General features: G+C 37.4%; 1 protein-coding gene and 1 long non-coding RNA gene across 14 annotated transcripts in view; one reads left to right on the top strand and one right to left on the bottom strand.

Annotated features, from left to right (window-relative positions):
• The window catches only part of LOC101080269 (putative RNA-binding protein Luc7-like 2), a 56,708-nt gene that overhangs the window by 14,819 nt on the left and 19,311 nt on the right, over nucleotides 1–22,578 (top strand). For all 13 annotated transcript variants that reach the window (XM_023250613.2, XM_023250615.2, XM_006929413.3 and 10 more), the window contains 3 exons: nucleotides 362–456; nucleotides 17,881–17,979; nucleotides 18,952–19,062. In XM_023250613.2, the coding sequence (XP_023106381.1) occupies nucleotides 362–456; nucleotides 17,881–17,979; nucleotides 18,952–19,062 (305 nt within the window). The remainder of the gene's footprint in view (nucleotides 1–361; nucleotides 457–17,880; nucleotides 17,980–18,951; nucleotides 19,063–22,578) is intronic.
• Nucleotides 2,452–21,787, bottom strand: LOC111559544. Its single transcript, XR_002740619.2, has 3 exons — nucleotides 20,904–21,787; nucleotides 14,471–14,571; nucleotides 2,452–3,617 (listed from the first exon to the last, which is right to left on the bottom strand). It is a non-coding gene; the product is annotated as an uncharacterized LOC111559544 (long non-coding RNA).

A 22,578-nucleotide genomic window follows, 5' to 3' on the forward strand; every position in this document is an offset into this window, starting at 1 on the left:
GCAAGTCGCTTAACCTCTTGGGGCCTCAATTTCCTCATCTGCAGTTTGAAGGAGTTGGACTCAATAATCTTTAAAGTCCATTCCTGCTCTGTATCCTATGCTTTTCTGAAGTACTCTGTTAACAATGCATTGCTTTCCCACTTTGACTATTTGAATTATATTTGCAGTACACATACTGCAGCTGCATGTCTAAAATAGTTTTTTCATGGGATATTACATAAAAAACTAATCCCTCTTGAGCTGATTTATAAATATATGTGTGTATAGCCACACAGAAAAAGCTAGTGATAGTAGGGCTCTCAGAAAGTAAGTATTTTCCAGTTGTCTAACCTTGAATGTTATTAACTTTCCTATATTACAGGAGATACTACTCGCCAACGAATCAAATTCAGTGATGACCGAGTGTGCAAGAGTCACCTTCTCAACTGTTGCCCCCATGATGTCCTCTCTGGAACTGTACGTATTTATTAAATCTATTGTTTGATTATTGGTATCCTTCGAAAATGAACTACTTGATAAAGACTTAATTCCTTGTCAAGTTATTATGTGGTGATTTTTTAAAACACTGTTAGAGGAGGTATTTGCATCCCTTATATTGTTTGAGTTTCCCAACTGCAAAAATGGGATTCCTCCCAAAAGTAGTTGCTGTGCTTTATCATTTTTTCCTTCTTCAGAGCAGTTTTTGGAAAAGCCTTTCTTATTTGGAATATAGAGGCAATTACTGCACTATAGTTGCACTTTTAGTTCCAAAATAATATAAATGATTTTTAAAATAGTTTTTTTTTTTTACCGTTGGGCAGAGTAGACTTTTATCCAAAGCATTATATATTAAGATTTGTGCACGTTATATTGTGGAAATCATAGTGGAGAAAACATTTTAGTAAATACTTAAATTCACAGAGCTTAATTTGCTAGTAATGTTGTCACTTAAATTCATTTTATATTGCTGACTTCTAATGTAAAAGCTCGTTTAATTTAGATGTTGTATCTAGTCATGTTGGTTGACCTTGGAGTATCATCATTTTTTTATTTTTCATCATTTTAATTTGAAAGGTAAACCACATGATGATGGACCTGTTTAAATGGAACAAAGGATCTGATTTCCTGACTTGATGTGGTTGAAATGGTTACTCACTGTAAGAGCTTCCCTTCTCTGGGTAGCTGTGATGGCAGCTAAACATTTAGTTGGCTTTATTTCTCATTTGCCTGAAATGATGAAAAGCTTTCTGATTTCCATTTTCAGAAGTGATGAGTTCCTGTAGTTAAATTAGTCTAAATGAATGGTTTCTTCTTAATAGGAAGAATTAAATACCTCTAACAGATAGATACCAAGGCATATGCAGTAGGAAACACTTTTGTCTTATTCCAGTAGGAAAGACTGTGGAAACTGTATTATGTTAAAAGGAAAAAGAGAGCCTACGTTTAAAAACATGTAATACTTGAATTTTTTTTTTTTTTTTTTTTAAGAATAACATAAGGTAAGAAATTAGATTCTGAGCATTTGAATTAGAACTATGACAGATAAGTTAGCCCTTGTATCTACTGGGTAATGTATTTTCTACTGTGATATAAAACATTTGAAATGTGAAAAATCGACAATTATCTATAGTATCCTTTGATTCTTCTTACTTACTATTGTAGTAAATTTAACAAAGTCATTTTATTTAATGGCTAAGTTAATCACTTCAAATAGATTTTGAGAACGGGATTAATTACCAAAATGACAAATTTAGTTTTATTTTTTTTAAGACTTAAAACCAGCCATAGCAAGACTTGGACACAGTGTTATATTCTTCAGATATGGCATTATTAGTAAGAATCACAGTTGTGCTTTACATTTTATAATGTACATAGGCAATTACGCTCATTTCTTAAAACTATTTTGTGAGGTAAATGATTCACAGCCTTAATGTTCGTAGGTGAGTTGCTCAAAATCACATAGTTCTGTTGATTTAAAGTAAAACTGGGACCAAAACTGAATTTTATTCAGCATGTTTTCTACTCTAGGGAGTACTTAATTTTTCATTATGTTAAATAAAAAAAGATGAATGGTTGGTCTTGGACTTTCCTTCTTGTAAAGTTCTTGTCTGGTAGATTTATAAGATGCACATTTTCTCAAATGTTAACATCTCTGAAATGCACATGAAAATTTTTTTTTTTAATGTTTATTTTTATTTTTGAGAGAGAGAGACAATGCAAGCAGGGGAGGGGCAGAGAGAGAGAGAGGGAGACACAGAATTCAAAGCAGGCTCCAGGCTCTGTGCTATCAGCACAGAGCCTGACACGGGGCTCAAACCCATGAACCCTGAGATCATGACCTGAGCCGAAGTTGGACGCTTAACCGACTGAGCAACCCAGGTGCTCCAGAAATACACATTTTAAATTGATGATAGAAAAAGTATGAATTGGTTACTTTTTCTTATGGTACAGAATTGAATGCTGAGGCTTAAAATTGATGGTGCTTGGATTATATTAAAAACAGCTAACAAAAGCCCTTCTACATGTACTTGTCAGGGAAACTGTGGATGAAAATACCTCATTTTGTCAGTGTAATAGGTAAGAGATTGTCGTATGTAAGAATGAGATTAAGTAGTTGTGAACCTCTTTGAGAATTAATCAGAACTTTATAGATTGGCTATAGGACTTTGTGAGAATCCAGGGTTATAGAGTGGTCTCCTTGAGAACTCAAAACTATCCATAGTGTGACTTTCTCATGACCCTTATTAGGAAAAAGAGCTATTTATAACAGTTCATCCTGTGTACAGATGGTTTGTAATTACAGAGTTATGACTTCTTTAGCAACCAGTCTCTGTAGAACAACTCCTTTTCTGGCATAGTCTAACTATTCATACATTGTTAGCCTGTTTTCATTTGCCTTTACATTGAAATGCCTACTTCTCTTTTGTTGTTGTTGTTTTAACAAATTAGATGAAAAGAACTGAATTGTAACTCTTAATTTTATAATGCTTTTTCTTTGTTGCATAACTAAAGTTTACCCTTTGCTCAGATTTGTCACTTCCAACAGAATATGACTCACTAATACTCTAGATTATTTAGCAGAATACACAGAAATGTATTCTCTGGCATTTTTGGAGATGGAGAGTGTGATTTCTAAAAACGTACTCACAGCTATTAGTATGGAATATTTTTGGAATTTAGTTTGGTGAAGATGCTCTGTAATATTTTACCTTTCAGTAGTCTGATACTCTGGTATAACTAATTCATAAACTAATAAGAGGAGGTCAGGTGTACAACAGAGAGGCAAATAATTGTGTATGTGTTTATTTGGCTTATGATTTTTAAAGAAGTGCGACTGTTTCTTTATAACTGAGGAAGCTGCTTTATTTTAAAGGCTTGGGTTATTTTCATATTCCTCTACAATAGTGTCTTGTTTTAGTCTCATTCATTGCCTTCTTTAGACACGCTTGGTTTCTTCCTGTTCTAGTCACTATGCAAACAGTAGGCAGCATCTGCTTTCAGGTCAGGCAAAACAGAAACCTAAACAAAATTGTCCTTTTTTCTCCTAAATACATTATTTCTGATACATACCTTCCCTGAAGAAAAATAAGTATATTGAAGTGCTCAAAACCATATCTTTCAGTCTGGTTCCTTGTGATCTAGGAAAAAGATGTGTAGTAGTAATAATTTATAGAAGCATTAAATCTAAAGCAGAGATGGTAACAGAAGCTTGAAATTAAGATCTACAGAGATGAAAACGTACACTCTCGGGGCGCCTGGGTGGCTCAGTCGGTTAAGCGGCCGACTTCGGCTCAGGTCACGATCTCGCGGTCCATGAGTTCGAGCCCCGCGTCGGGCTCTGTGCTGACAGCTCAGAGCCTGGAGCCTGTTTCGGATTCTGTCTCCCTCTCTCTCTGCCCCTCCCCTGTTCATGCTCTGTCTCTCTCTGTCTCAAAAATAAATAAACGTTAAAAAAAAGAAATTTTAAAAAGAAAATGTACACTCTCATGATGTGCCTAAAATCAGAAATGGCCACTACTAATTTTATTACAGCCATCATAGTACAGTTGTAGGATTGACAGGCGTCATGATTATAGTAGAAGGTCGTTATTTCATAGATGGGAAAAATTAAGGCTCAGAGAAGCTGTGCTTGTCAGATGTCTGACAGAATTATAGAAATACACATGAATCTTAAGAGTTATTTAAATCTCCTTTAAAAAAAAATGTTTCAGGGGCGCCTGGGTGGTGCAGTCGGTTAAGCATCCGACTTCAGCCAGGTCACGATCTCGCGGTCCGTGAGTTCGAGCCCCGCGTCGGGCTCTGGGCTGATGGCTCAGAGCCTGGAGCCTGTTTCCGATTCTGTGTCTCCCTCTCTCTGTGCCCCTTGCCTGTTCATGCTCTGTCTCTCTCTGTCCCAAAAATAAAATAAAACGTTGAAAAAAAAAATTAAAAAAAAAATGTTTCTGTTAATTTTTTAGATAGCACATTTACTTAAGGCAGTGACTTGTAGATGCTTCTGAAATGTCCTTGGAGGCATTTCATGCACTAAGAACATGGGGACAGGCCAGTCTTTACTATTTCAATTAGAATTTTACACATTTTAAGTATAGAGCTTTTCCATGAAAGTTTGTTTAAGTAAAGAGATTCCACTGCTGAGAAATAGAATTTAAAGTTTAAAATTGAGAAATATTAAGGGACAGGGATAAAGTAAAAATTTTCTCTGTCTTTTTGAAGTGATTAGGTAGGATTATTAGTTTCAAAAATTCTGAGTTGATTTTATAGTGCCCCAATAGGTTCTGAGATCATGACGTGAGTCGAAGTCAGGAGTTGGACACTTAACCACCTGAGCCACCCAGGCGCCCCTATCTAAAGTGTAGTTTTTACTAATTGAAACTCCTTTATTGTTTCTCTAAACTGTTCTGTTTAAGGGCTGGTCTAAAATCAGTTACTTGGATACATACAAACCTGAACTTTAAAACTGCTGCAGTCTTGGTAGTACCTATGTAAGAGACCCATGAAAGTATGGAGAAGAAGAATAGGTGGTAAGAAAGAAAAACCACAAAATTTTCTCAACCAGCCACTAGAATGTAAGTTTCACAGTAAGAACAGGGATGTTTTGTTGAGCGCGGTGTCCCCAGCATCTAGAACACTGTCCCTCCGTTGTGTTGAATGAATAATTGATTTACCCAAAGTAGAACACTAAATAAATCTGTTACAGAACTAACTTAAGTTTCAAGAATTAATGATTGTTAGTGGGAAATGTGTTTTCTTGCAACTTCTGAGGAGCTGGGCAGTATCTTGGGTTCTTTGAGCTGCTGATTAGAATATGACAGCAGTAGTTTCACATGCAGATGTGAAAAATTGGTTTGTACATAAGCAAATCAACAAATGGTTTGTTTAGGGCTGCTTTGGTATTTTTTTAAATTTCTTTTCTTGATGTTTATTTTTGAGAGAGTGCATGGGGGGACAGGGGCGGGGGGGGGGGGGAGACACAGAATCTGAAGCAGGCTCCAGGCTCTGAGCTGTCAGCACAGAGCCCGACGTGGGACCCAAACCCACAAACTGAGATCATGACCTAAGCTGAAGTCAGATGCCTAACCCACGGCCACTCAGGCGCCCCTGCTTTGGTATTTTTTTAAGCAATTGTTTTTAACATTAGCCCACATTACTGACTTGATTTTTTTTTTTTTTTTAATTTACATAACATTTCTAGAGCCTTCCCACTTTGTGGAAATTCCAGTTTTTGCAACCTAGGTTTTACCAGTTTTGGCTTTTGAAGTATATTATATATAATGTCTTCATATCAAGCCGGTTTGCTGTTTGTATTTTCTTCTCAGTCTGTTAAAAAAAAGTATGCGTTTCTTTTTTCTCATAGTATTATAAAAATATGCATTCCTTTAACAAGCACTTGGAGAAACTGCCTAAACCAAAAACACCTTTGGTGTCCAGGAAGTCAGAGGCACATTAAAAGCTTCCCACTGAGGGGCGCCTGGGTGGCGCAGTCGGTTAAGCATCCGACTTCAGCCAGGTCACGACCTTGCGGTCCGTGAGTTCGAGCCCCGCGTCGGGCTCTGGGCTGATGGCTCAGAGCCTGGAGCCTGTTTCCGATTCTGTGTCTCCCTCTCTCTCTGCCCCTCCCCCGTTCATGCTCTGTCTCTCTCTGTCCCAAAAATAAAATAAAAAAAAGTTGAAAAAAAAACCAAAACATTTAAAATTAAAAAAAAAAAATTTTTTTTTTAATGTTTATTTTTGAAGAGAGAGACATTTTGTGAGCAGGGGAGGGACAGAGAGGGAGAGACAGAATCCGAAGCAGGCTTCAGCCTCTGAGCTGTCAGCACAGAACCCGATGTGGGGCTTGAACCCACAAACCATGAGATCATGACCTGAGCCAAGGTCAGCGCTCAATCGACTGAGCCACCCAGGCACCCTTTTTTTAACTTCTATAATAGAAAATTTCAACTATAAATAAAAATATAATTGTGTAATGAATTTCATGTACCCATACAGCAACTTCAATAAATCTTTTACCACATAGCTGCCTTATTTATAATCACTTATGTCCTTTGGTTTGTTTTTTTGAAGCAAATTTTAAATCTTGGACTTAACCTGATAGGATGAGTCTTGAAACAGTATAAAGTAGTAAAGATCAATTTTTGGGGGGGCGCCTAGGTGGCTCAGTTAAGCGTCAGACTTTGGCTCAGGTCATGATCTCACAGTTTGTGGGTTCAAGCCCTGTGTTGGGCTCTGTGCTGACAGCTCAAAACCTGGAGCCTGCTGTGGATTCTGTGTCTCCCTCCTCTGGCCCTCCCTCACTCATGCTCTGTCTCTCTGTCTCTCAAAATAAATAAACATAAATTTTTTTTAAGCAGATTGTTTTTCATAGTTTGGTACATGATTAACATATTTCAGTGTCACATTTACTTCTCTGTACAATGATTCTCAATAAATGCTTATTACCTGAGAACCTCAAATCATCCTCCAGGTATTCCTTGAATTCTTCAGATCTGTTTTAGAGATAGGTACAGTTTTGTAAACTGCGTTTTAACAAGTCTGAGGAAACTAGTGTCTCTCTGAAGCTATTTAATGAAAAAGAGAGGATGGAGTTATAAATGCATCATTTGGAGGATGAAGACAGTGAACACAGAATGGAACAAGCCCATGATAATAAATGAAAACTCGAAACAAATATTTGTTGTACGGGGATTAAACTACAAACATCAAGCAAACTCACAGATTCTCTCACTGGAAATACTTTTTTTTTTTAGTTTATTTTGAGAGAGAGTCCATGCACATGCGAGGGAGGGGCAGAGAGAGGGAGAGAGAATGGCAAGCAGGCTCCATGCTGTCAGCATGAAACCCAACATGCGTCTTGATTTCACTGAGCTGTGCGATCATGACCTGAGCCCAAATCATGCGTTGGACGCTTAACTAACTGAGCCACCCAGGTGCCCCTGGAAATATTTTTTAAATTGATGAATTCTACCTTGATGTGCAAAGACAGTTGTCTTAAGAAAAATCCTTTTTAGTTTGACGATTCTCATTAAGGGAACTTGTAAAAGCATTTTTGTTTGTTTTTTGACCTGTATAGAGTTAAATATCTTGAATGTATTTTGTCCCATAGACATAGCTGGTCTACAGGATCAAAAAATATAGGCATAAATATTAATTTATTTGGATAATTTTATTTGTAAAATTTCCAAATTTAGGTTTTTCTGTTTTTTCCCTTTTATGATATTTATTACAGTGTTTGGAGTAATGGCATTTAAGTAATATTGAAATTAAGAGGAGGAAGAAATAGAAAAAAGGGAGCAAGAGATACTAGGCTAGTGAGGGCTGAATGGAGAAGGTAAAGGATTTACAGTAAAGATTAACAAAAAAATTTTCTCCAAGAGGTGATTTATTTTTTCATCTCTTTGGGAGTGGTATTGATTGCTGTGAACAACATTCATTCATTCGCCTAACAAGTACTTATTGAGGACATACTATGTGTGGTGTTGGGGATACAGAAGTGAACACGGGTTTCTCCTTTAGTGGTAGGAGCTTGCATTCTGATGTTGGAGACACACACTAAGTGAAAAGAAATAATGTGATTTCAGGTAGTGATTTAAGTTGCCAGAGGAAAAAACGCATGGTTAGGTAATTTAGACAGTCTGAGACAGTGGTCCAGAAGCTACTCAGGGTGGTTAGAGAAAACTTTTTTGATGAAATGACATTTAAAGAGATCTAAATGTTAAGAAATATAAGCCAGTCATTTCCAAGTGGAAATAAGCTTATGTTGCTTCCCCACAGAAACTTTGGGTGTTTCCCTGTTATACATATGGCCCCCAATGTAAAATCCTTAGACCAATCTACCTCTTCCTTGAATGGATAAATCAGTTTGGTCCTCTCTTTTTCCCAGACTGATTAAAAAAAAAACATTTTTTTTAATATTTATTTTTGAGAGAGAGTGAGACAGAGTGACGGGAGGGGCAGAGAGAGAGGGGGAGACAGAATCCAAAGCAGGCTCTTGGCTCTGAGCTGTCAGCACAGAGCCCGACGCAGGGCTCGAAGTCACAAACTGCAATCATGACCTGAGCCAATGTCAGATGCTCAACCAACTGAGCCACCCACGTGCCCCATTTACCAGACTGATTTATTCATTGTTGTCTATTTTCCTTCCCCAGTGTGCTTCTTATTTTTGCATCTCTTTCTTTTCCTGGGATAACTTTTCTCCTTTACACATTTGAATCCTGCTTGGCTTAGTACGTGTGATTGCCTAAGCCTGTAGCTGTTTAGCCTCTGACCCCTTCATATAGCACCTGCTCTCCATACTGCTGAATAGGCACTTGTTAGTTCATCTTGTTTATATATGTGTTCTCTCTCTGTCTTGTCTCTGACGGTAGTCTTTGTAAAGCAAGGATTTTTGTTTTAATGTTACCTAGATATCTTTGCATATGTTGGTTTGAAATGGATAAGAAAGTATTCTCTGCTATGTTCATCAAAAAACATTACCAAGGGGCTTCTGGGTGGCTCAGTTGGTTAAATGGCTAACTCTTGATTTGGGCTTAGGTCATGATCTCACAGTTTGTGATTTGAGTGCTGTGTTCAAGTTCATTGTGCTGAAAGTGCAGAGCCTACTTGGGGTTCAGTCTCCTCTCTGCCCCTTCTCCGCGGGCACACGCAGATTCTCTCTCTCAAAAAAAATTAAATAAATAAATCCAGCAACCACCAATATTAAGAAAAGCTAGAAGAGGAGCTTTATTTTTCTTTATCCACCCAGGGAAAAATGGATTTGGAAGTGGAACATACGAGTGGGAACAGGTAGTTACTAAATAGGAAGTGGTAAAAAGCAGGAACTACTCTGCATGCACAGTGTGCCCCTTCCCTCTTCACCCAATAGTCATGTTGGACTTGTTAGTTTGAATGCCAGGATTGGAATTAGGAAAGAAAAAGCTTAATTTATGTGTTTATTTATGTGTTTATTTATTTTAAATCTTTATTTTTGAGAGAGAGAGTGTGAGCAGGGGAGGGGCAGAGAGAGAGAGGCAGACACAGAATCTGAAGCAGTCTCCAGGCTCTGAGCTATCAGCACAGACCTGACGCAGGGCTTGAACCCACGAACTGGGAAATCATAACCTGAGCCGAAGTCTGAGGCTTAACTGGCTGAGCCACCCAGGCGCCCTACTTAATTTTTATTTTTTAAGATAATATGGCATAACTTAAACTCATACCCAAGTTTTGTTATTTCAAGGGTTTGCCATATTAGACTTTCTCTTGTTCTTGAGCTGGGGCTTAACTCAAACATTGAACATGTATGGAAGAGAGATTTTACAAATGTGAAGAGAGAAAGTGAAGGTGCAAGAAGAATCAAAATGTAGGCAATTTGTTTTAGAAAATAGCATTGGCATTGGAAGGTATATGGAAGGGTTCAAATGGCCACAGGTTTGTATTTCCTGTGCTCTCTGTCCTGCTGTCATGTCACTGTTTCACTTGTTCTCTAGCTGGTGTGTATTCCTTTTAGCACTTTACCATTGTTGCTATCTATTCTTTGATTCCTTGCTATTTTTCTACTGTGAATTATTTATCATATTTCTATGTCTTTCACTCTTGAGACTCTTAAAATAGTGTAAGACAACATCATAAAAAGACAAGTGGGAAGAATTATTTTAAACAGACTAAGCAGTATAAATAAGTGAATGAATTAAAACCAGGTTAAATAACAGTGAAACTATTGCTCTAATGAACACAGGTGTTTAGAAAGTTAAATAAAAATTACCAAGCAGTGGGGGAGAAAATTACCAAGCAGTGGGGTTGGTTTTTAAATTTTAAGTATGATAATAGAAATTTATACTGTTCTTCCCCAGCATTCTTCCTCACCTTCCTTAAATTTTCCTGTGGCAGTATACTATTATCTTGCAGGTGGTACTGTTCTTTAGAAATAGTTTTCAGAATTTTGTTAATAAATTGACTTAGGGAGGTCAGATGTGGGGTTTCTATATAATTTTTTAAAGAGGGTCTCCTAGAAGAATAATTGAGATGTAATTCTAAGGAGAAATATGTCAATCTGTCTGTTTGGAAAACTTAATTGGATAAAGAAAGCCCATACTGGACACTGCTACTTAGATATCCTATTATATCACATTACACATGTCCAGATGTTTTCCATCACAGACCAGCTCTCCCGATTTATTTAGTTTCTTTCTTTTGGTGGCGTCATTGTTTGCTCATGTTTGAAATACTTGAAGCCTTGGTAAGATTCCTGACTTTCTCCTCTCCACACTTCATTTCCAGTTAGTTAATTGATTAGGTGGTAGTTCCATTTAATTAGTTGTTTGAGAATCATTGTGTTATTGAAAGAATATTGAGTGATATTAAGGACTGGACTTAAATTTTTACTCCCGCTAAGCTTATAATCTTAGCCTTATGATCTTATGATTTCTCTGAGCCTTGATTTCCATTTTTATAGGAAGGTAGTCATGCAATAGATTTCAGAGATCCTTCCCATCTTTAAAATGGTTTTACTCCTCTTTAGCCCCTTATTTTACCTCCATTACCTGCCTTCTCTTTTCTTTTCTGATTTGATACTAAGGATTTATTTCTGGCTTATATTAGCCTTTCCCACCCTTGATCTCTTTCTTCTGGTCAGTCCATCTAGTAGTGTGGTGTTAATGCTTTTAAAATACAGATTTTATCACGTCATATTTCTGTCCAAGTAGTCAAGCATTCCTGTTTGCCTAATAGAGCAAATTCCACATGTTGATTTGTATTCAGAATTTCCCATGATCTAGTCAGAGTTCGTAATTGGATTGATAAAGCAATCCTGAAGTGTTTGAGAAAAGACAAGTTTGGACAGACTTACCAGTGTTAAATGGATAATGACACGTAAAGGAAGGTCTTGTGTGTTGCTGAGTACCCATTGTATCTTATTTTGTTAATTACTTAGACAATATAGTCTTCGAGTATAAGTGAAAACATAAAATATGAATATTTACTATTAGATGTCATCCCCCATCCCAAACCTAAACCTTTTTCACTCTCTTTTCTGTACATTTACAAGTATGTGTGAGTGTGTTTTTAACAAATGGCATTATATTGTTTGATTTGTTTTTTTTTTTTAACTTGGAGAAGTTTCAAATTACTGGTCTATATTTTATTTATTAAAAAAATTTTTTTAATGTTTTTATTTATTTTTGAGACAGCATGAACAGGGGAGGGGCGGAGAGAGAGGGAGACACAGAATCTGAAGCAGGCTCCAGGTTCTGAGCTGTCAGCACAGAGCCCGATGCAGGGCTCAAACTCACGGACTGTGAGATCATGACCTGAGCCGAAGTCGGACACTCCACCAACTGAGCTACCCAGGCGCCCAGTGGTCTATGTTTTTAAAACATGTCTCTATATTTCATAATATGGCTGTTTCCTAAAGTATTTATTCAGTGATTATTAATATGTTAATAGTTTTTGTTTTTGGTGCACAGTGTGGCAATGAAATCTTTGTACTTCTTTGTGTATCTTTGCAACTGTTGCTTTAGTTGGATGTCTAGAGAGTATAAATTCCTTGATAGAAGGAATGATATACTGTTTTATAATTCCCCTTAGGATCTAGCTCATGAGCCTGAGCAAATGTACTAAATACAACAAAGCAAGAATATTGCAATTCTTGAAGTAGTTACTGTGCCTAGTTTCTATCACAGATTTATTAATTAACCTATTACTGCCGTTCGTTTACACCTGGCAGCACACTAAAATGTATATAATATATACGTATAACTATAATACCATGTTTGTTGATTTTGATGTATAATTTCCACATGCTTCTGTTCCTATTATGTAGATTTTTTTGGTCCAAAATTAAAGTGACTTCATTGATTTTTTTTTTCTTCTGACTTTAAGAATAATACTAGTTCATTGCATTTAATTCAGCCAATATCAAACAGCAGTGCTTCCATGAATTTACAAAAATGGCATTTTTATTGCATTTTTCTTTGCCATCTCTTTACTCCACTTAGTATCAAGATCATCATTTCTCTTGGCTATATAATGTGTTATATGGCTTTTCCATAATCCAGTTAATCAAACTTCTGTTCCTAGGCTCTTAAAATGTTTCTAATTTTTTACATCAAAAATATCATTGTTAAACTTCTGTCTGTTTAACCTCTGTGTACTTATTTCATTGTTTTTCCAAGTTCTTAGAATTCCTTATGTTAAATCATCAAGTTTATTTAGTAGTCATGGGTTGTGTAAAACCTGGTCTTTTATGTAGGAAGGGAAAAATAAGAGAAGCCATTTTCCTCATGAAGCTTAAAGTCCACTTAAGGAGATAACCTTCATTTTTGGAATTTCAAAACAACACTTAAAAAAGCACTTAACAGGGGTGCCTGGATGGCTCAGTCAGTCAAACATCTGACTTTGGCTTAGGTCATGATCTTGTGGTTCGTGAGTAGTGAGTATAAGCCTCGCATTGGGCTCTGTGCTGACAGCTCAGAGCCTGGAGCCTGCTTCTGATTCCGTGTCTCCCTTTCTCTCTGCCTCTCCCCACTGCGCGCATTCTCTATCTCAAAAATTAATGAACGTTAAAGAATATATGTATACATTAAAAAAAAAAAACAAAGCACTTAACAGAATCAAGTTTGTTAAACAGTGAAAGGTAGTACAAAGTGTTGAGAGGTTGTAAGAGAAGTTGCCAGAATCATATATAGTTATTTGGTCAAGACTTCATGGAGGAAGTAGATTTAAGATGGAGGAGACAAAATGCAGAACTGAATTTATTCAATTAAAAGTTTAAGTATTTTGGGGTACCCAAGTGGCATAGTTGAGTGTCTGACTTTTGATTTCTCCTCAAGTCATGATATCAAAGTTGTGGGATTGAGCCCTGCATCAGTCTCTGCTGAGTGTGGAGCCTGTTTAGGATTTGCTCTCTTTTCCCCCTTCCCTCTCCACCACTCATGTACTCTTTCTCTAAAATAAAAAAAATTAAAAAGCATTTTCCCCATTTACAATCTGAGAATTAAATGCCTTTTAATTAAAACACCAAGAATAATAAACTTGTGGGAAGAATTTAATTATGAAGTAAATTACTTGTTAAATTTAAAACTCAAATCTCTTCCTATGGCTTTCATCACAAATAGAGCCATTATAAGTTAAAATAAATAACCAAACATTTTATTTGTTCACTTTGAAGCTTAATTATGTCAGAAGAGAAGCAGGGGCAAATATCTGTGCACTTCGTGTTCAAAGTACTCTTGAACCATCAGTGAAGAAGTCAGGATTGATTTGGTTTTTATTTATCTTGCCCTTTTTTTTTAATGTTTAATTCTTGAGAGAGAGAGAGCATGAGTGGGGGAGGGGTAGAGACAGAGAGGGAGACACAGAATCTGAAGTAGGCTCTAGGCTCTGAGCTGTTAGCCCAGAGCCCCATTCGGGGCTTGAACTTGGGAACGGTGAGATCATGGCCTGAGCCAAAGTTGGATGATTAACCAACTGAGCCACCCAGGTGCCCTGGGATTGATTTGGCTTTTGAGGATTGGTTCATAGTTGGTCATAGTGTGGTTCTACCATGGTTCCCTTTGTAGTGGCTTTTTAATTTGATGACTGGTGTCCTGGAGAGCATTAACATGGGCATACTTGTCCCTCACTCTCTTTTACAGTAGCAGGTACTTGTGTTTATTTTGGCTTGCTTGTTTTTCATTTTAAATACTCTGTGCATGCATGTACATACTCAGTCATGATCTGGACAGGAAGACAGATGACTAGTATCTAGAATTCTGAAAATTCTGCCTATACCTACTGTCCTGCTAGATCCCTGAGGGATAAGCACTGAGGCCATATACATACATACATACATACATACATACATACATATAAATAAATAAACAAACAGCTACCGCATTTCCTAACGTTTTGGCCCCCAAATCTGCTGTTGTAAGCAAGCCTAGCTGTAGGGCTCATGGTCGAGGATAGCATCAAGCCCAGGTGGTCTACTTCCTGGAGGACAGTAGCACATAGGAAAAAAGAGAGAAGAGCTTTAACTACTTACACTTAGAAAGGAAAGGAGTCCCAGCCAAGTTGTTAATCCATGGAGAGGCAAAGACCTTCCCCTTGAGAGCTCAGACCCGGAGCTTTTGTCCTGGGTTGCATCTTTTAAAAAAAAAATTTTTTTTTAACGTTTATTTATTTATAAGAGAGCCATGAGCTGGGAAGGGGATGCGGGGGGGGGGGGGGGGGTCACAGATTCCGAAGCAGGCTCCAGGCTTCGAGCTGTCAGCACAGAGCCTGACGCGGGTCTCAAACCCATGAAGCATGAGATCATGACCTGAACCAAAGTCGGCCACCTAACTAAGTCACCCAGGTGCCCCCCTTTTTTAAATGTTTATTTTTGAGAGACAGAATGCAAGTGGGGGAGGGGCAGAGAGCAGGAGACACAGAATCCAAAGCAGGCTCCAGGCTCCAAGGTAACAGCAGAGAACCCAGTGCCAGGCTTGAGCTCATGAACCATGAGATCATGACCTGATGTTGAAGTTGTATGCTTAATTGACTCAACCACCCAGGAGCCCCACGTCCTGGGTTGCATCTTGACCACCCTTGCTTGTTAAGCTCAGGGCTCCCTGTGCTAAATGTTGTTCTTTGTCCTCTTTTACCAGTTTGATTCATTCAAAAGATATTATTAAACATTCCTATATACCAGGCCACAGGTACATAGTATATAAAACAGATAAAAAAAAATCCTTGTCTTTGTGAAGTTCACATTCTAGTAAGGTATTAAAAAATTTCCCCCTTCCACAAATCCTCCTCCAAGGCATCCAACTCTCCTCCTCTTACCAAAATTCCACCCTTACTACAGTGGTATAATTGTGTCCTTTTTGTGTTCATTTTGTCTTGATCCACATAGTTGGGGTTTTTCCTTTTGTTGGTTATATGATGTAAATTTAAAGATAAGAGTGGGGGAATTCCTGCCAATGTTTAGTATGGGTGGGTGACAGATGTTTAAGTAAAACACAGTGAGACAAGATTTATACACTACTTTTAGATCTTTGTGAGAACAGATTGGAAATATAGTTAAGCAGAGGATAAAGATAGGAAGATAACTAGAGGAAAGGCAGTGTAGATAACTGCTTTGAGTATCTACAGTATGTAGAGGTTGTAGGGAGTGATTGTTACCTAGAAATATTAAAAGGTAAGTTAGTACTGATTTAATTGGAACTGGCATGGTTTTAGACTAGAAATCAGTTTAACCAGATTTTCTAGTAAGTACCTGGAATAAAGCCATCTTTCTAGGCCTTAATTCTTTGTCTGGAGAATGGGAGTAAAACTAGATCAGTGAGTGGTTCCCAACACTGTACATTAAAAACACCGGAGAGGCTTTTATAATTCTCTCTTTGGATGGTGGGGCTTGGACCTATTTTCAAATTCTTGCATCTGTATTACCCTGGGTCTAGGTTAAGAACCACTGCATTGGATCATTGGCATTTCCAACTGTGACATCATAACATTTTAGGAAGTAAGTATAGCATCCCATTAACCACTATAGCTATAGAAATACACATATAAAAGGAGTTGTTGGAGTGATTAATGTTGAGATATCGATTAAGAAACACACTGGTGTAGCAAAGATGGTAACAACCTTCTTTTGCAGTTAACTTCTTTCATTTCTGTCTTACTTTCCTACAATTTTAAGACTGTTAAACTTTTTTCTATAGGTTTTTAAAAATGCCACTTGATAAGCAGCTTTGAATTTCCACACATCAGCAAGTTTCAGTTGGCTGTTTATTGTCATTAGAAGACTTCTTAGCTAACCCATAGACTTATGAATGAGAGTAACGAGTGGAGCTTGGAAAAATCTCAGCACCCTCGGCAGTGCAGTGATCCGTGCTAGTCTTCAAGTGTGATAAGGACTTTTATTATACTAGTGAATATTCCTTATTATTTCTCAAAGGATCTCTTTGAAGATATTGTCTGTATTTTCCCATTCATTCTTTTATGTAATTAAAAATTGAGGTAATAGTTTTACAGAGGAACTTGTTATTTTCGTCATAAAGTCTCACTTGGAAAGAGGAAGCTACCTGATAGTACCTGATATTCTTTTCCTCAGTATCCTAGATAATTGGTTGTCTAAACCATATTCGAATCTTTCCATTATCAGGGAACTCACTAACTCTTGAGGAAGATTTTTTCTTTTTAATGTTTGAGAGAGAGAGAATACGTGCATGAGCGGGAGAGGGGCAGAGAGAGAGAGAGAAATCCCAAGTAGGCTCCATGCTCCATCCATCACTTGAACCAAAATCAAGAGTGAGATGCTTAACCAACTGAGCCACCCAGGTGCCTCTTGAGGAAGAGAGGGAGGATTCCAGGCCGGCTCTGTGCTGTCAGCTTGGAGCCCTTCAAGGGCCTGGAACCCACAAACCATGAGATTATGACAGGAAGTCAGACACTTAACAGACTGAGCCACTCAGGCACCCTGACTAGTGTGTTTTTAAATTTGTCTTAATTTTCTGTTCATAGCTAATTATTTGTAAATTTGTCTTCTTAGATATGACTATAGGACTTCATATTTATTTATTTAAAATTTTATCTGGTCTATTCTTTTGAATATTACCTTTTTTAAGTTTAATTTTAATTTTTTATTAATGTTTTTGAGAGAGAGAGCACGCAAGCAGGGGAGGGGCAGAGAGAGAAACACATAATTCACAGCAGGCTTCAGGCTCTGAGCTGTCTGCACAGAGCCAGACATTGGGCTCTAACTCACAGACCGCAAGAGAGCGAGCAGGCATGCAAGCGAGCAGGGGAAGGGGGGGAGAGAGAGAATCCCGAGCAGGCTCCAACAATAGAGCCTGATATGGAGCTCAGACCCACAAACTGAGATGACCTGAGCCAAAACCAGGAGTCAGATACTTAACCAATTGAGCCACCCCGGCGCCCCTACATATGCTTGTTAATAGGGTTAGGTACTGATTCTTTGTGAACTTCTGTTGAGTCTTAATAAATCTTTTTACTAGTTCACCTACAGTCTTGTCTGAAATCCAGATTGAGGTTACTGGTCTCATGTTTTGAGGACTACATCTTTATTTGAAAATCAGAATGTTCTTCAAAGAATACTGACTATAATTCGGCAGTCTGATTTACATATTCTTTTAGTTTGATTTTAAATTAATGTTATCTTTTCTGTGTTAATGGGCTGCTAGAAGCTTGTTTTAGATTCTGGCTGTTTTCCTTGTCCGTGTGTTCTTAGGTACAAAAGTGATCACTCCTTCCATCTGCTGCTGGTCAGAATTGATGTTATTTTTTTCTGGCACCAAGTTTTATACTTGTCTATGAAATTTCGTAATTTGGAAGTCCGTAAATAAAGAAGCACCTGTGAGACTTAATATGTAATTTGAAGAGAACTGTGATTGTTAATGAATTTTTGCAAAATGTGTTTGCTCTTTCAATAATGTCTTTTTTTTCCCCTAGAGAATGGATCTTGGAGAGTGTCTCAAAGTCCATGACCTGGCTTTAAGAGCAGATTATGAAATTGCATCCAAAGAACAAGATTTTTTCTTTGAACTTGATGTATGTGATTTTTGCTTTAATGGGTTAGATTATTTTTTGCAGTAAAACATTTTGACTATGGATTAATATCTCTACAGGCAAAGGCTCTTAGCGAATTAATCTTTTGGTTGTATGAAGGACAGTACTAAATTAAGATGCTTTGTTGACTAGCAACATTTTTTTTTAAGACTTTATTTTTTTTTTTAAACTTTATTATTTTGGAAGAGAGCACAGGTAGGGGAGGGACAGAGAGAGAAAGGGAGAGAGAGAATCCCAAGCAGGCTCTGTGCTGCTAGTGCAGGCCCGACGTGGGGCTCAAACTCACAAAACAATGAGATAATGACCTGAGCTGAAACCAAGAGTCAGATGCTTAAATGACAGAGCCACCCAGATGTCCCAATGAGCAACATTTTTTAAAAATATAAGGTGAAACTGGGTGTTTTAAGAAAATGCGTAAAACTCATTCAATGCATATATTCTTTTGAAAAGTATCTTTCCAGTAAATCCATAATGATTACAGAAACATCAATTTAAGCACATGAAAACCAACACATTTTTAATGTATATGAGGCCCTTTAATAATCTATAGAATTTTTATATTTGTTTTTTGTGTCTGTAAATATGTTTATATAGAAAGAGGGAGGATCTTAAATGCAATGTGGATTTTTTTAAGTTTATTTATTTTGAAGGCGAAAGGGGCAGAGACAAGGAGAGAGAATCCCAAGCAGGCTCCATGCAGTCAGCATGGAGCCCGACACTGGGACTCAATCTCACTAACCAGAGATCATGTCCTGAGCCAAAATCAGGGGCTTTACCTTTCCTGGGAATTATTTATGTTTATTCCTTGCCAGTTTGATAGATGATGAGTAGTATTTTTATTATTGAATCTGCTTTTGTTACTTTTTTACTTTTATTTTAGCATTTAAAAAATACAGTTTTTAGTAAAGATACTTCTTAAGAAATATCTAATTGTCTTTTAATTAAACTTTGCAGGCTATGGATCATCTGCAGTCATTCATTGCAGACTGTGATCGAAGAACAGAAGTGGCCAAGAAAAGATTAGCAGAAACTCAAGAAGAGATTAGTGCTGAAGTGGCCGCAAAGGTAAGAATGTCAATAATTTCATTAGTACAAAGTATAGTTTCATCTCACTAATTTTAGCTTTTTATTTTGAAATAATTACTTGCACAGATTACAGAGACATATATAGGGAATTCTCTGAACTCTTCCTCTAGCCTCCCCTTATATGTTTACATCTTATACAACTGTAGTACACCATGAAAGCCAAGATACTCATACCACTCCAATCACAACATTTTATTCAGGTTTTACCAGTTATGTGTGCACTTGTGTGTGTGTGTGTGTGTGTGTGTGTGTATGTATGTGTGTATAGCTCTGTGCAGTTTTATCACATGTGTAAGTAACTTGGGTAACTACCATCATAATTATGTTACTTCCCTGTAACATCAACCTTGAGACTCCCTCATATTACCTCTTTGTAACCATACCTGTTCCTCCTTTTCCCCTGTCTTCTGGAGACCTCCATCTCAATAATTGTTACTTTACTGAATATTATATAAATGGAATCATGTGTCCTTTTGAGAATGGTTCTTTTCACTCAGCACAGCTTCCTTGATTCATACAAGTTGTTGCATGTATCAGTAGTTTATTCCTTTTTTTTTTCTGAGTAGTATTCTATGGTATGGATATATTACAGTTCAACCACACATTGAAAGATGTTTGGGTTGTTTCCATTTACTGGGTTAACACCAATCAAACTGCAATAAGCATTTCATTTCTCTGGGATAAATGCCCAAGAATGCAATTTCTGGGTCATATGGTAAGTCCATTTTTAGTGCAACTCTTGATCTTGGGGTCATGAGTTCAAGCCCCACATTGAGTGTAGAGATTACACAAATAAATAAACTTTAAAAGTGCAAATAAGAAATGTAGAAAGAAAAGTACAATAAATCCCAGTGGATTTGTAGTCATCAGTTTTTTGCTCATTTCATTATTTTAAAAGCAAATTCAGTATGTCACATGATACCACCTCTAAAACATAACCATAAAATCATATCCATAAAGCTATAAAGCTAGCAATAATTTTTTAATATTCCCTAATAACTAGAATGTGTTAATTTTTCATATATAGAGTTGATTTGTTCTAATGAGAATCCAAAAGAATTCCCTGTATTACAGTTTGTTGATTTGATGACTTACTACTTAGTAACATTTTGTGCCATTCAAGATAGTTGGTACGTTTTATGAAAATGTAGAATGGAGGCAGAGTTACCCAGATAGTTTGGATGACAGCATTAAATCCACTTCTCAAGAAATGTATGTACAAAGGGAAATGGATTCTTCTCTTTGAGGAACGGTCTTTTGTTTTAAGTAATCTCTGCACCCAACTTGGGGCTCAAATTCATGACCTTGAGATCAAGCGTTGCGTGCTGTGCTGACTAAGCCAGCCAGGCACCCTGAGAACTTCTGAAAATTCTCTAAAGATGGGATCCTAAAGTGCAAGGATCTGATATCTCATGGTTGAAAAACACCCATCAGTGCTATCCTGGTTTATATGGCCTTGTATTGATTATTGATCACCACAAAAATGCTACTTAACAAATAACCTCAAAACTCAGTGACTTGAAACAGTAGTATTTAGCCTTTGAGTCTTCAGTCAATGATTCAGGCTGGGGGTGCCTGGGTGGTTCAGTCAGTTAAGCATCTGACTCTTGATTTCTGTTCACATCACGATTCATGAGATCGAGCCCCGCGTTGAGCTTTCCACTGATAGCATGGAGCCTGCTTGGGATTCTGTCTCTCCCTCTCTCTCTGCTCCTCCCCGCTCACACTCTTTCTTCCTCTCAAAATAAATAAATTTTGAAGAAGTGATTTAGGCTGAACTTGACTGGGAGGATCTTCATATCTCAGCTGGGCTTACTCACATGTCTTACAGTCGTCCAGAGGCTACTGAACCCAGAAGGCTAGCCTGGCCATGTTCTCATGGTAGTGGTAGAGGTGTAAAAAAAATGTCATAGCTCTGTCATACAAGTGATTTTCATGCCTTTCCTTCTGTCATGTTTGCTACTGTCCCGTTAGCTAAAGCCAGTTACGAGGCCAAATTCAGAATCAGAATGTGTATGATATCACTAGTTACATAACAAAGAAATGGATACAAGGAAAGGTAAAGAGTTTGGGGCATAATCCAATTATTCTATGATGGATATTGAAAGAAAAATACCACTTTTGTTAAAGAGGTAAGAAAATGATAATAGCATTGAGAATTTCTTTGAGGGATGAATATTTTGGATTGAAAGACATTTGAGAAGTAAAGATTATTGGCACACTAGTTTGTTGGGACTGGATGTCCACATCAAATTAAAATCTTAGCTAATATAATTGGCCATGTAGCCTGAATACTTAACTTTGTGGCCAAAATAAAGATGGTATATGTATCATATACCATTAAAACAGTAGGAATGAACTAACTACACTCTCAGGATGATGGTGAGGAGGAGTAGGACAGAATCCCAAGGCAAGAATTAATCCCAGTGAAAAAACATTCACTAAGGCTAAGGGAGAAGGAGTGCTGTGGTCATATAGTGACAAATCAGTAATGTGCTGTGTAGTGTATGTGCAACGCACATTTTCTCATTTCTCACAACTTTGTGAGATACTAGTATTCCTGCTTCTCAGATGAGGAAGTTGATTCAGGTTAAGTAATATGGTCAAAATTACACATCTGGTAATTGGTTGGGCAATAAGCAAAAACTGTTGGGACTCTAAAGTCATATCTTTGACTTAAAGCGTATGCACCAGTTCATTCCTGTAACTCCTTTTTTTTTTTTTTTTTTTTTTTTTTTTTTTTTTTTTTTTTGGAGTCTGTGCTGTTTCTTGGGCATTGGAAATACAAAGATGGGAAATATAAATAGCTATTTTAAAAGTGGTGTGGTAATATATGTAAAAGTAGTTGTTGTAAAAGATACAAAGATGGTACAAAGGCGGCTTTGGCTCTCTCTGCTTATGATTAGGGTGAAATGTGTTGATTGATCAAGAATGCTTCATGGAGGGGCACCTGGGTGGCTCAGTCGGTTAAGCGACCGACTCTTGATTTCAGCTCAGGTCATTCATGATCTTACGGTTCATGATTTGGAGCCCCACATCGGGCTCTGCACTGACAGTGTGGAGCCTGCTTGGGATTCTCTCCCTCCCTCTCTTTCTGCCCCTCCCTGGTTGTGTTTTCTCTGTCTCTTAAAATAAATAAATAAATAGACATAAACAAGAAATAAAAAGGAATGCTTCACAGAATAATTGGATCTTGTTGAGTGAATAGACATACGTGAATTCAGGCAAGGGGAGATCAGGGATGATATCTCAGGAAGAGGGATGACATCCCTCTGCAGTCACAGAGGTAGAAATTAAGAGTAAATTTGAGAAACTGGGTGTAACTACTATGTTATGTTGTGAAGTGGGGGAACAGCAAGAGATGGTCTGGAAAGGTACATAGGGCCAGATTGTGTGAAAAAAGGTATTTTATACTTGGAATATACTGCCAAAGCAGAGGTTGGGAAGTAATAGTTTTAAATTGAGATTATTTGTATTCCTGACCTCACTGTAGTG

Source organism: Felis catus, chromosome A2, assembly GCF_018350175.1.
Source record: "Felis catus isolate Fca126 chromosome A2, F.catus_Fca126_mat1.0, whole genome shotgun sequence".
In the NCBI taxonomy this organism is placed as follows: domain Eukaryota; kingdom Metazoa; phylum Chordata; class Mammalia; order Carnivora; family Felidae; genus Felis; species Felis catus.